This window comes from Balaenoptera borealis, assembly GCF_965194805.1.
Source record: "Balaenoptera borealis genome assembly, chromosome: 13".
Lineage (NCBI taxonomy): Eukaryota > Metazoa > Chordata > Mammalia > Artiodactyla > Balaenopteridae > Balaenoptera > Balaenoptera borealis.
Genome location: NC_138870.1, coordinates 42,886,446 through 42,899,082, shown reverse-complemented (window position 1 = coordinate 42,899,082; position 12,637 = coordinate 42,886,446). Strand labels below are relative to the sequence as shown.

The window sequence follows — 12,637 nt, the reverse complement described above, 5'->3', positions numbered from 1 at the left end:
TCATTAAAAATGAAATAAGCATTCTATTTCTATGTAGTATATGCAACCCTCCTAATACAAAATTCATCCACTCAAATGCTGGCTAAATGAATAATAACTTCATTTAAGCTTTCAGTGTTATTACAGCAAACTTTTTAAAATATCAACTGGTTGCCAATTCACTTAAACCAACTCTAAGTTCAAAGTAGCCAGTGGATAGGTATATTATAACAAGAAGGGAGCAAAACCTAACCACCTTAAATTATTATATGGAAATACCACCCCATTCTACTTCAGAAATCAACTTACAAGCTGACCGACCTTAGAAATCTAATCCAGATATATATAATAAATAAACTGAGAACAAAGGTTTATATACCTTGACTAATGCCAGGGAACTAAGCAGTGATAGAAATGCCTACTCCCTATTACACTTATTTTCCAAAGAGACCCTTTAGAACTTAGAAAAATAAAGTTAGGTAATCAGGTTCTATAGTCTATCTTTAGTTTCTTTTAAATTTCATCCATTTTAAGTCCAAGCAATTAATAATCCATGCTAATTAAATGAATGTGAAAAAAAAAAACATATCTCACAAGTTGAACTGTAGTAGAACTATGATATAACACAACCTTTTTCTCAAAATTAATCCCTGCAATCTCACATTTATAAATGCATTTCACACTGACAAAAGTGATGGGAAAATTGACAGAACTTGCGTTGATCCCAACTAATAGATCAAGAAACTTGGACTCTGAAAGATTGTAATTTAGGTCTCTTTTAACTATATTGACTGTTTTTTCCTTTCATCTTTAATTTCACACTTTCCTTTAATAAGATCTTTAAAATAAACATTCTTTTTAAATTACAATGTTCATGTTTGGCCATTTGAAATCAGTATTTATAAAAATCACCTAATATTTCATTAACATAAACTTTTCAAATAATAAAATAGACCGATCAATGCCATGTTTACTAGAACAATGATAAAGAGACTGGAGGGGGAAAAAGACTAGCATACTACATTCTCATTTTACCAATAAAACCATAAAGTTTACCAGAAACATCATATATTTGGTAACTCAGATCTTCTGGTCCCAAAATCATTCCATCAGTTGATTCCTCAATGCCTGTAGTAGTTCTTGTGGTTTCACAAGATGAATACATTACTTCATATTCCTTACACATATCATCTGCAAGTTCTCTATTACCTGTATTAAAGAAAACATACTGGAAGTGAATAGTAATTCTTTAAAATCCTATCTTTAGGCACTCTGGGCACAACAAGATTTTAAAGAATTCTAGCAATTGGGAAAATATCCACATGATTTTAAGTAAGAGTCCAAAGGAGTTAAGTTTGACCATTATGGATAAGCTAAAATGATTAACAATAGCTTAAACTTATATAGTACTATCTATGTATAAGACAGCTTCATGTACTTTATTCACTTAATTCTCAGAAAAACCAATGCCAAACTTAATTGCTACTGTTAATGTTTTACAGATGAAGGCAACAAGCATGGAGAGGTTAAGCCATTTGCCTAAGATCAAACAGTGAGTAAACAGCATTGGCAATGATGGTAGATCAAAACTAATTTAAAAATACCACATTGTACATGGGTTAAATGCTGAACCCAAAGATACAGCTCCTGTCTGAAATTAGTGACAATCCATTCGTACTGGAAATAAATGAGAATGGTATACAAACTACATGTTAAACATTTATAAATATATTTTATCAAATAATCAAAGAATGTATTAAAAGTTCTATAAACTGGTTTGGCCGTATGTTTAACCAAAATGTGATTTAATCTGATGAAATATGTACAACTTACCCTCAGGATGAGACCCTGATGTGGCTGCTGTTTCATGCCAAGAGCTTTCAGTTCCATGAGTTACTGGTGTGGCATCAGTATTTCCTGGAGGTATTTCTTGCCATACTTTGGCATTAGGATTTAAGCCAGTTCCTTTAGATGTTACCTGCTAAAAATTAAAAGGATCCATTTGTTAATTTTAAAAGTCAGTGCATTAAAATTATAAATTTAGACAAAACTTTTCCATTACTTAAATGTGAAGAAAATCCCCAATAATATTATGTAATTTAATAGTAAATATTAAATAAACAATATTTTAAAGTTTTTGGCTCAACTTGAAAATATAAACCTTTTTAAGCAGATGAACTTGAAACGTTTATATGTAAAATTTAGCTACCTATACAATAAAAATATTTTTATAAATACTACTAATACTATTAATATAGAAATATAGAAATATATATAATATATTAATATAATATATATAAATATAATAATATAATATAATATAATAATAATAATATTATAATATATAAATATATTAATATAGAAATACTGCTTTACCCCAACCTACTTGCAAGTATTATAAAATTTATTAAAACTATTCACATATCTTTGAGGTTAGTGTGTGTTTGAGTACCTAGAACAAATTTTTGACTTATCTACAGCAATTTTGCACAGTACATAATTTTTATTGCCATCTAAGCTGTGATAGAGAGTCTGAATGATTCTATAAGTGGAAATTTTTTCCCAAGTCAAAAACCGCATTCTGGGACTTCCCTGGTGGCGCAGTGGTTGGGAGTCCGCCTGCCAATGCAGGGGACACGGGTTCGAGCCCTGGCCTGGGGGGATCCCACATGCCGCAGAGCAACTGAGCCCGTGTGCCACAGCTATTGAGCCTGCGCTCTGGAGCCCGCGAGCCATGGCTGCTGAGCCCGCATGCCGCAGCTGCTGAAGCTCGCGAGCCTGGAGCCCGTGCTCCGCAGTGGGAGAGGCCACCGCAGTGAGAAGCCTGCACACTCTAATGAAGTGCAGCCCCTGCTCACTGCAACTGGAGAAAGCCCACGTGCAGCAACAAAGACCCAATGCAGCCATAAATAAATAAAACAAAAAAACCCCCAAAAAACCGCATTCTGCCTTATGTTACAATGCATTATTTCATTTGTCCTGAAAGTGTATTTTCTTTTTTTAAATTTATTTATTTATTTATTTTTGGCTGCGTTGGGTCTTTGTTGCTGCCTTCAGGCTTTCTCTAGTTGCAGCGAGTGTCGTCGCCATGCGTGGGCTTCTCATTGAGGTGGCTTCTTTTGTTGCAGAGCACGGGCTCTAGGCATGCGGGCTCAGTAGTTGTGGCTCGCGGGCTCAGTAGTTGTGGCTCGTGGGCTCTAGAGCGCAGGCTCAGTAGTTGTAGCGCACAGTCTTATTTGCTCCGCAGTATGTGGGATCTTACCAGACCAGGGCTCAAACCCGTGTTCCCTGCATTGGCAGGCGGATTCCTAAACACTGCGCCACCAGGGAAGCCCAGAGGATTTGTTTTCTTTCTGCTGGATGACTGCACAGTAAGACTACCAATCTGTATCACTTAAAATTTTCAACGTGGGTTTCTGGAGAACAAGTAGTGGGAATTTTAGCCCTACTCTGCGTCAAAGAGGATTTGTGGTTAGAATAAGATCCCTCCTTCCACCAACCCAGAGCCAAGGCTAAAGCTGACAAGTTTTCCTTTTCTCTGAGAAAGCTGTTTTTTCCCCTAGTTTATCTTGTGTCCTGTCTCTAAGCACTGCGATTAAAATCTAAGCTCTGGGCCACTAAGGATCAATAGATGCATTAGGGGCAGGCCCTAGGTCTAACACCTGCTTCTCTCTCTGGATTAGTACTTCCTGATTTTTTTGGTCTGAAGATTTCATTTGCTTTCTTACCAGCTTAAAGCTCTGCTTAAAAAATAATTTTAAAAAATTAACCAACTTCCCAGTTGTTTTCCAAAATCTCAAATTCATATTTCTTTAAAAGTACCAATACTGTCTTAAGAAAGCTAAATTGGGGAATTCCCTGGTGGCGCAGTGGTTGGGAATCCGCCTGCCAATGCAGGGGACACAGGTTCGAGTCCTGGTCCAGGAGGATCCCACATGCTGCGCAGCAACTAAGCCTGTGCGCCACAGCTGCTGAGGCCCACGAGCCACAACTGCTGACGCACGGGCGCCTGGGGCCATGCTCCGCAGCGGGAGAGGCCACCGCAGTGAGAGGGCCACGCACTGCAACGAAGAGTGGCTCCTGCTCGCTGAAACTAGAGAAAGCCCGCGTGCAGCAACAAAGGCCCAATGCAGCCAAAAATAAATAAATAAATAAATATTTTTTTTTTTAAAAAAAAAGCAAAATTGAAGAGAACTTCCAACAATTGAGAGGCAACTATTGTATAACAGACAAAGATCAAGTTTACTCTTCCACCCAGTAACTGTGCAATCACTGACTCCAGTTTCTTTATTTTAAAAAATATAATGGGATTTCCCCGGTGGTGCAGTGGTTAAGAATCCACCTGCCAATGCAAAGGACATGGGTTCAAGCTCTGGTCTGGGAAGATCTCAGATGCTGTGAAGTAACTAAGCCCATGCACCACAACTACTGAGCCTGAGCTCTGGAGCTCGCAAGCCACAACTACTGAAGCCGGCACGCCTAGAGACCGTGCTCCGCAACAAGAGAAGCCCCAGCAAGGAGAAGCCCGTGCACCACAGTGAAGAGTAGCTCCTGTTCACCACAACTAGAGAAAGCCCGCGTGCAGCAACAAAGACCCAACACAGCCAAACAAAATAATAAATAAATAAATAAAACCTTCATTAGAAAAAAAAAGTAAACAAGCAAGTTTTAAAAATATATATGCGTGTGTGTGTGTATATATATATATATATAATGCCTATTCTACCAAAACTCCTTATAGTTTCTACACACCTTGGACACCTAACTTCATGTGTGTTGGTCACTACTTCCTCTTTCCCTCTTGTTATTTGTACATACTTCTGTTTTGTTACCACTATAATAGTTTATTTAAGTAAGTGTTCTTTGCAACCAGGCAGTGGGCTCAATGAAGAAAAGGTAGAAACTGGGTCTTCCTCTTCTATTTCAGCTATTAATATAAACCAGGCCAAGAGTAGACCTTCAACTGTCTATTTGAATGGAACAGTAGAGGCATAGGCGCAAAACAAAACAAACAAAAGAACCCAACTAATGTTTAGCTACTGTATTTACCCTTCTGATGTGCTAGAAAATCAGAGTTGATACAATCTTCCTTGTTTTCATGTGCCTGTTTGGAAGTCTTACACTGGAGTGGTTCTTGGCTTTTGATTTCAGGGCTGCTAAAAGCTTTTAAAATAAACATCAAAACCAATAACAAAATGTCAAACGTAGCAAGGGAGCAAAAGCATCTTTGAAGTAGCACCAAAGATGAATAACCAAAGCAACATCTTTGCTTAGAGATGTTAATTCACAACTACTTCATATCATAATTAGCTCAGGGAATAAACAACCAATTTTCTTTTTTTTTTTTTACAACCAATTTTCTTATAGCACCACCAGGTAGCCCCACCAGGACAGGTACCCAGATATTATTATTTAAAAACCTCTAGGTATGTAATTCCTTGGCGGTCCAGTGATTGGGTCTCCACGCTTCCACTGCCGGGGGTATGGGTTCAATCCCTGGTCGGGAAACTGGGATCCTGAAAGCCTCACGACGTGGCAAGAGAAACAAACAATCAAAAACACCTCTAGGTACCAGTTTTTTCTTTCTTTCTTTTTAAAAAAAAAAAATATATATATATATATATATATTTATTTGTTTGTTTGTTTGTTTGTTTGTTTGGCTGCACCGGGTCTTAGTTGTGGCACACGGGATCTTCTTCGCAGCATGCAGGAACTTTAGTTGCGGCATGCAGGAACTTTAGTTGCGGCATGCAAACTCTTAGTTGCAGCATGCATGTGGGATCTAGTTCCCTGACCAGGGATCAAACCTGGGCCCCCTGCACTGGAGAGCGGAGCCTTAGCCACTGGACCACCAGGGAAGTCCCTAGGTAGCAATTTTGGAATGCAAGTCAACTTTACATTTGCCCCTATGTAGACATGTGAACAGTGCATGCTTATCAGTTAGAATTCAGAATCCACTCTGGCTAAATTAAACAGAAAGGTAATTTATTAAAAGATAGTGTCACTGTCACTGGAAGGGCTGAAAAAAAAACAGATGCAAAGGTAGCATCACTCAAAATAATGTTCCGGAAGTGCCCTGATGAGGAAATCACTAACCCTGCCACCACCAAGCAGTAAATGCCAAAATTCAAATCCATTACAACTTTTATTATTACCAGCACCAATGCCACTTCTCCATTAGGAACTCAACCTTGTATTAACTCCACTTTAAGCTGACCACCTCTACTGCCACTTCTGTCTATAAAATGGAAGTTACGAATAGAACCCTCATTTCCCTACATTGTATATTTTCAAATAGAAGACATCTGTAGGTGTGGTCTGACTAGTGGCTCTTAGGTAACATGCTTGCATCCATCTAGATACAAGGGAATCTGGGAATTTGAGTTTTGACTAGTACGTTCACTGGAGAGGCCTAACTCATAATATGGGCATTTCTGCAAATGTAGAAAGCTACTGAAGAAGTGGGAGGTCCCAAATATGACAAAGAGATTAAGGCTAATATTTAACATACAAGATGTATTATGCCACGTATACTTAATTTATAAATAAATACCCAATATTGGGGAATTACGATTTTAAAAACTTACCTTTTACTTACTGATGGGACGTACTATTTCACTGAGCATTTAATAATGACTCAAAATAATTAACTAGATGCCTTTCAGCAGCATACTACCCATAAATCTGATGTCTCCCTTGCTAATGGTGCCAAGAATAATCAAAGTGTGAGGTCTATGGCATATAGACGAGAAGTACTCCTGGGCATATTTATATTTTTCTCCAGCCTAGTTAAGAGTATACACTCTAAAAGCCATTAATGTACAGAAGAAGACATATATAAGAATGTATATTGCAGCCCTGACCCCATTAGTGAAAGATTGAAAATAACCTAAATATCCACCTATAGACAAATGGTTAAATAAAATGTAGTATATTTCATAACATAGAATACTATAAAAGTAAAAAAAAAAGGGCTACATACACTAATGTGTAAAGTGCTCCAAGGTATATTATTCAGTGAAAAAATTCAAGTTGCAAAACAATAAGCATTTTGTTTTTTATTCATATTAACAAACATAAAATCATTGTACAGATAAACATATTGGTATGTAAAAACAGAAAAGGTTTGGAAGGTTACTATTAACAATAGAACTGGGGACTTCCCTGGTGGTGCAATGGTTAAGAATCCGCCTGCCAATGCAGGGGACACGGGTTTGAGCCCTGGTCCAGGAAGATCCCACATGTCGCGGAGCAACTAAGCCCATGCGCCACAACTACTGAGCCGGCGCTCTAGAGCCCGTGAGCCACAACTACTGAAGCCCACACACCCTAGCGCCTGTGCGCCGCAAGTAATGAGCCCACACACCCTCACAACTACTGAAGCCCACACACTCTAGGGCCTGTGTGCCACAACTACTGAGCCCGCGTGCTGCAACTACTGGAGCACGTCTCGTTGTGGAGACGCCACCGCAATGAGAGGCCCGCACACCGCAATAAAGAGTAGCCATTTCTCCAACTGGAGCAAGCCCGCCCGCCCACAGCAACAAAGACACAATGCAGGCAAAAAAAAGAAAAAAAAAAACAATAGAACTGCAAACTAGTAAGAAATCTGCCAAACAGGGAAAAGGTACAAAAACAAGCAGGAATAATTAATTGCAAAATGTCAATTTTAGGGAATTTCCTGGTGTCCAGTGGTTAGGACTCCACACTTCCACTGCAGGAGGCACGGGTTCAGTCCCTGGTCATGGAACTAAGATTCCGCATGCTGCGCAGCATGGCCCCCCCACCCCCCAAAAAAGTCAATTTTACCGGGACTTCCCTCGTGGTCCAGTGGTTAAGAATCCACCTTCCAGGGCTTCCCTGGTGGTGCAGTGGTTGAGAATCTGCCTGCTAATGCAGGGGACACGGGTTCGCGCCCTGGTCTGGGAAGATCCCACATGCCGTGGAGCAACTAGGCCCGTGAGCCACAACTACTGAGCCTGTGCTCCCCAACAAGAGAGGCCGCGACAGTGAGAGGCCCGCGCACCGCGATGAAGAGTGGCCCCCGCTTGCCACAACTAGAGAAAGCCCTCGCACAGAAACGAAGACCCAACATAGCATCAATCAATCAATAAAAAAATGAATAAATCTTTAAAAAAAAAAAAAAAAAGTATCCACCTTCCAATGCAGGGGACACGGGTTTGATCCCTGGTCGGGGAACTAAGATCCCACGTGCTGCAGGGCAACTAAGACCACGTACCACAACTAGAGAGCCCACGCACTGCAACTACTGAGCCCGCGCACCACAACTGGAGAGAAGCCTGTGCGTTGCAACTAAGACCCAATGCAGCCAAAAATAAAAATAAATAAAATTTTTTTTTTTAAAAAGTCCATTTTACCTATTGAACTACTTAGTGCCATTTTGACAAGTATAAAAAGAAACAACTCACTGCTGTAATTCATATAACTTTGCTAAAAGTTGGCAATGTTTATCAAAAGCCTTAAAATTATATATTCTTTGGTCCAAAAATTCTACTTGTCAGATTTGCTCAAAAGAAAGATATACAAAAATATAAATACAAAGATGTTCATCACAATTTCATAATAGTGAAAAATTAGAAACATTCAACTGCTATGGTCTGAACATCTGTGTAACTCCCAACTTCATATGTTGAAATCCTAATGCCCAATGTCATAGTACTGGGAGGTGGGGCCTTTGGGAGTTGCTTAAGTCATGAAAATGAAGCCCTCATGAATGAGATTAGTGCTCTTCTAAAAGAGATTCCACAGACCTCCCTAGCCCCTTCCACCACTGAGGACACAGTGAAAAGGCACTATCTATGAACCAGAAAACCCTCATGAAATACCAAATCTGTTGGTACCATGATCCTGGACTTCCCAGAAATAAATTTCTTTTGTTCATAAGCTACCTAATCTGTGATATCGTTATAGCAGCCCGAATAGAGTAAGACACCAACAAGAGAGTGAGGATTTGTTCAGTAACTGTAGTCCAGCCACATACAGAATATCCTAGAGCCTTAAAACCAGATTGTATATAAAACTTTTGAGATCTGAATAAGTTCTGCAGACTGTATCAACGTAAATTTGCTTGTCTTTACACCATACTATGGTTAAGCAAGGTGTTACTACTGGAGGGACCTGGGCAAAAAGTACACGGTACCACCCTGTACATTCTGGGGACAACTTCTTGTGAATCTATAATTATTTCAAAATAAAGTTTTTAAAAATGGAGAAAAAAATATAGAAGACATGGAAAATGGTCACATTTTGAAGACACTTGGAAAAACAGTAAAGCAAGTTGCTATCTTATAGAAATGACTCAAGTCTGTGAAATAATGCACAAGCACAGAAAAAAGTGGAGAGGGAATTCCCTGGTGGTCCAGCAGTTAGGACTCCACACTTCCACTGAGGGGGCATAGGTTCGATTCCTGGTCTGGGAACTAAGATCTGCATGCCGCATGGCATGGCAAATAAATAAACAAATAAACAAACAAATAAGGTCATAACACCTCTGTAAAGCAGTATGTCAATATTGATGTGAAAAACTTTTAAAACATTCACTATTTGAGCTACCACAGAGAATATTAGCCTAAAAGCTTTCTACATAAGAATGTCCTTTATAAAATTACTCAATATAAAGAAAATTTGGAAACTGAAAACGTCCATCAAAAAAAGTTGATGTGGGGACTTCCTGGTAGTCCAGTGGGTAAGACTCCGAGCTCCCAATGCAGGGGACCTGGGTTCGATCCCTGGTCAGGGAACTAGGTCCCACACACATGCCACAACTAAAGATCCTGAGTGCTGCAACAAAGACCCGGCACAGCCAAAATAAATAAATAAATAAAATTTTTTTTAATTGAAAAAAAGAATCAAAACGTTGATGTTTTCCTATAACAAATAATCTTTAAAATGACACAATAATGAATCTGACAAGTCAGTTTAATGAGAACAAAGACTTAATTTTTCATTTAAATTCTAGATAACCATGTTTGACTCATCTTTTGACTAAGTTTAATAAAGAAGCCCATAAAAATCCTTATCTCATTAAAAAAAAATCCTTCTCTCTCCCACAGAACTCGAAGTAAGCCCTTGAGGCTACAGTTATATAAAACATCTATTAAAGGATGTAAATTGTCCAAGTGCATGCTGAAACTATCTGCCAACATACACATATGCAGTATGTAAGCACAAAGATACTCTCAAATCACCACAAAAATATTCAAATTGTCAGTCCGTAAAACTAACAGATCAACACCTCTATCTCTAAGCAATATATGCCATTATCGAATAAGCCAAAAGCAGTCCTTATGATTGACCCATTTTATGCCAGTTCTTATCTGGGGAAAGATACAAATGAAAGGAAAAAACAGAAATGTAAATTTCTTGGCAAAATGATATCTTCTGGTCATAAGAGAGCAGTTTTAAGGTAATAGAACCAAGAGTTAGGAAAAAGTCGCCATAAATATGGCAAAACCATCTCTTTGGTCATATATAACTGTTTGTTTTACTTACCTATTTACTATCAGAAACAGAAATCCCATGCCACTTAACCCTACAAATGCTGAAAAACAGAAATAAAGTATAGAAATTGATTAAACTTATTTGCCTCATGGCAGATCAATCATCCAGGTTTAATTTTTACATCTCCAATACTGAGAGGACAACACCACAAGTACTTAAAAAAAAAAAGTGGGGTGGAATTCCCTGGCGGTCCAGTGGTTATGACTCAGCACTTCCACTGCAAGGGGCACAGGTTCAATCCCTGGTCAGGGAATTAAGATCCCACAAGCTGCAAGGGACAGCCGACCCCCCCCCCAAAAAATATAAACACCTGTCATTTCACCCAGCATGAAACTTCAGAGTCCTACCAGAAGATGCTTAGGGGCATTTTATAGAAAGTAAAAATGAAAACTGGGAATTTTTCACCCATTCTGACAAAGAAGGATAACTAACATCTATGGAACACTTAATTCATCTTCATAACAACTACATTTAAATTCTATCATCCACATTTTGTAGATAAGGAAAACCTTACTTTACCTAAAGGTAATCTGCCCAAGGCTGCACAGCTAATAAAGACAGAGCCAGAATTTGAACCTAGGTGCTCTGCAGAGTCTGCCACTATACTACAGTTGCCTTAGAGAAAACTTTAAGACAACAAGTTACATACTATTTAAGGAATATTACAAATCTCCTCACCAAGCCTGTAAAACAGTCCCTGGCCCCAGTTCTACCTAGAGTGGCTAACAATACAGAAGAAATGGATATAGAAAATAGACCTCAGATAAGAACTAGAGTACCCAGGGCAGAAGTCAATTCAGCTCTGCAATGATTTCTATCTTAGGGCCACGGTACAGCTAATTTTCAGCTAAAAAAAAAAAAAGTAAGATCCATGGTAATTTGTGCAATAAAATTTACCCCCTATTACAAAGCACTTATCCTAACTTGAATTATTTTGTCTGCAAGCTCCACAATGACAGTGACCTTGCCTATGGTTTACTCTTCTCTAGCACCTTGAACAGTAAATAGCACACAGGAGACCAATAATAAAATTTATATGCTATATGAGAGTTTCTTAAACTTTACTGTGCATAAGAATCATCTAGGGATCTTGATAAAATGCAGATTCTGATTCAGCAGTTCAGGGATAGGGCTAGAGAGTTTGTATTCTAACAAGCCCTGGGTAAAGAAGTTACTGAGGCTCACACTTTGAATAGCAAGGTAACTGGACCAACCTAAGTCATTTGCCAAATTGTCAAAAATCAGGATTCACTTACTCCACACCTGGAAGGAAATCTTCAGTTTATTCATCAATAAAACTATTACTGCTGATCTTCTAATATCAGAGGAAAAGACAAGTTCCCCAAATTCCCACTTCCTCAGTCAGATGACAGATGATGAGTGCTTAAAACTCTGGGGGAGGGCTTCCGGGGTGGCACAGTAGTTAAGAATCCGCCTGCCAATACAGGGGGCATGGGTTCAAGTCCTGGTCCGGGAAGATACCACATGCTGTGGAGCAACTAAGCCCGTGCGCCACAACTACTGAAGCCTGTGCACCTATAGCCCGTGCTCCGCAAGGATAAGCCACTGCAATGAGAAGCCTGAGCACCGCAATGAAGAGTAGCCCCCACTCGCCGCAACTAGAGAAAGCCCGCAGGCAACGAAGACCCAAAGCAGTCAAAAAAAAAAAACAACAACCACCTTTGGGGGAGTCATGGATTGATCTGAAGATATAATCAAAATTAGACTTCTTCCGGGCTTCCCTGGTGGTGCAGTGGTTGAGAATCTGCCTGCCAATGCAGGGCACACGGGTTCGAGCCCTGGTCTGGGAAGATCCCACATGCCGCAGAGTGGCTGGGCCCGTGAGCCACAATTGCTGAGCTTGCGCGTCTGGAGCCTGTGCTCTGCAGCAAGAGAGGCCCGCGCACCACGATGAAGAGTGGCCCCCGCTTGCCACAACTAGAGAAAGCCCTCGCACAGAAACGAAGACCCAACACAGCCATAAATAAATAAATAAATAAATAATGTTAGCTGTTAAAAAAAAAAAAATTAGACTTCTTCCTAAAAAGTTCTACATATGAGATTCATGATCACCTTATTGTTAAAGACTAAGAACCCAATTAATAGATATTTAGCATTTAAATAGTCCTCAAAATAC

At 39.3% G+C, this 12,637-nt stretch overlaps 1 protein-coding gene across 11 annotated transcripts in view; it reads right to left on the bottom strand.

Moving 5' to 3' along the window:
• Window positions 1-12,637, bottom strand: part of LARP4 (La ribonucleoprotein 4) — a 67,092-nt gene that overhangs the window by 45,747 nt on the left and 8,708 nt on the right. For 6 of the 11 annotated variants that reach the window (XM_082352399.1, XM_082352394.1, XM_082352398.1 and 3 more), the window contains exons 2-3: window positions 1,813-1,960; window positions 1,036-1,188 (exon numbers count right to left, since the gene is read on the bottom strand). In XM_082352399.1, the coding sequence (XP_082208525.1) occupies window positions 1,036-1,188; window positions 1,813-1,960 (301 nt within the window). Of the gene's footprint in view, window positions 1-1,035; window positions 1,189-1,812; window positions 1,961-5,028; window positions 5,143-5,399; window positions 7,053-10,491; window positions 10,541-12,637 lie in introns of those variants that run through there. The other 5 variants (XM_082352403.1, XM_082352402.1, XM_082352401.1 and 2 more) reach the window with 5 other exon arrangements.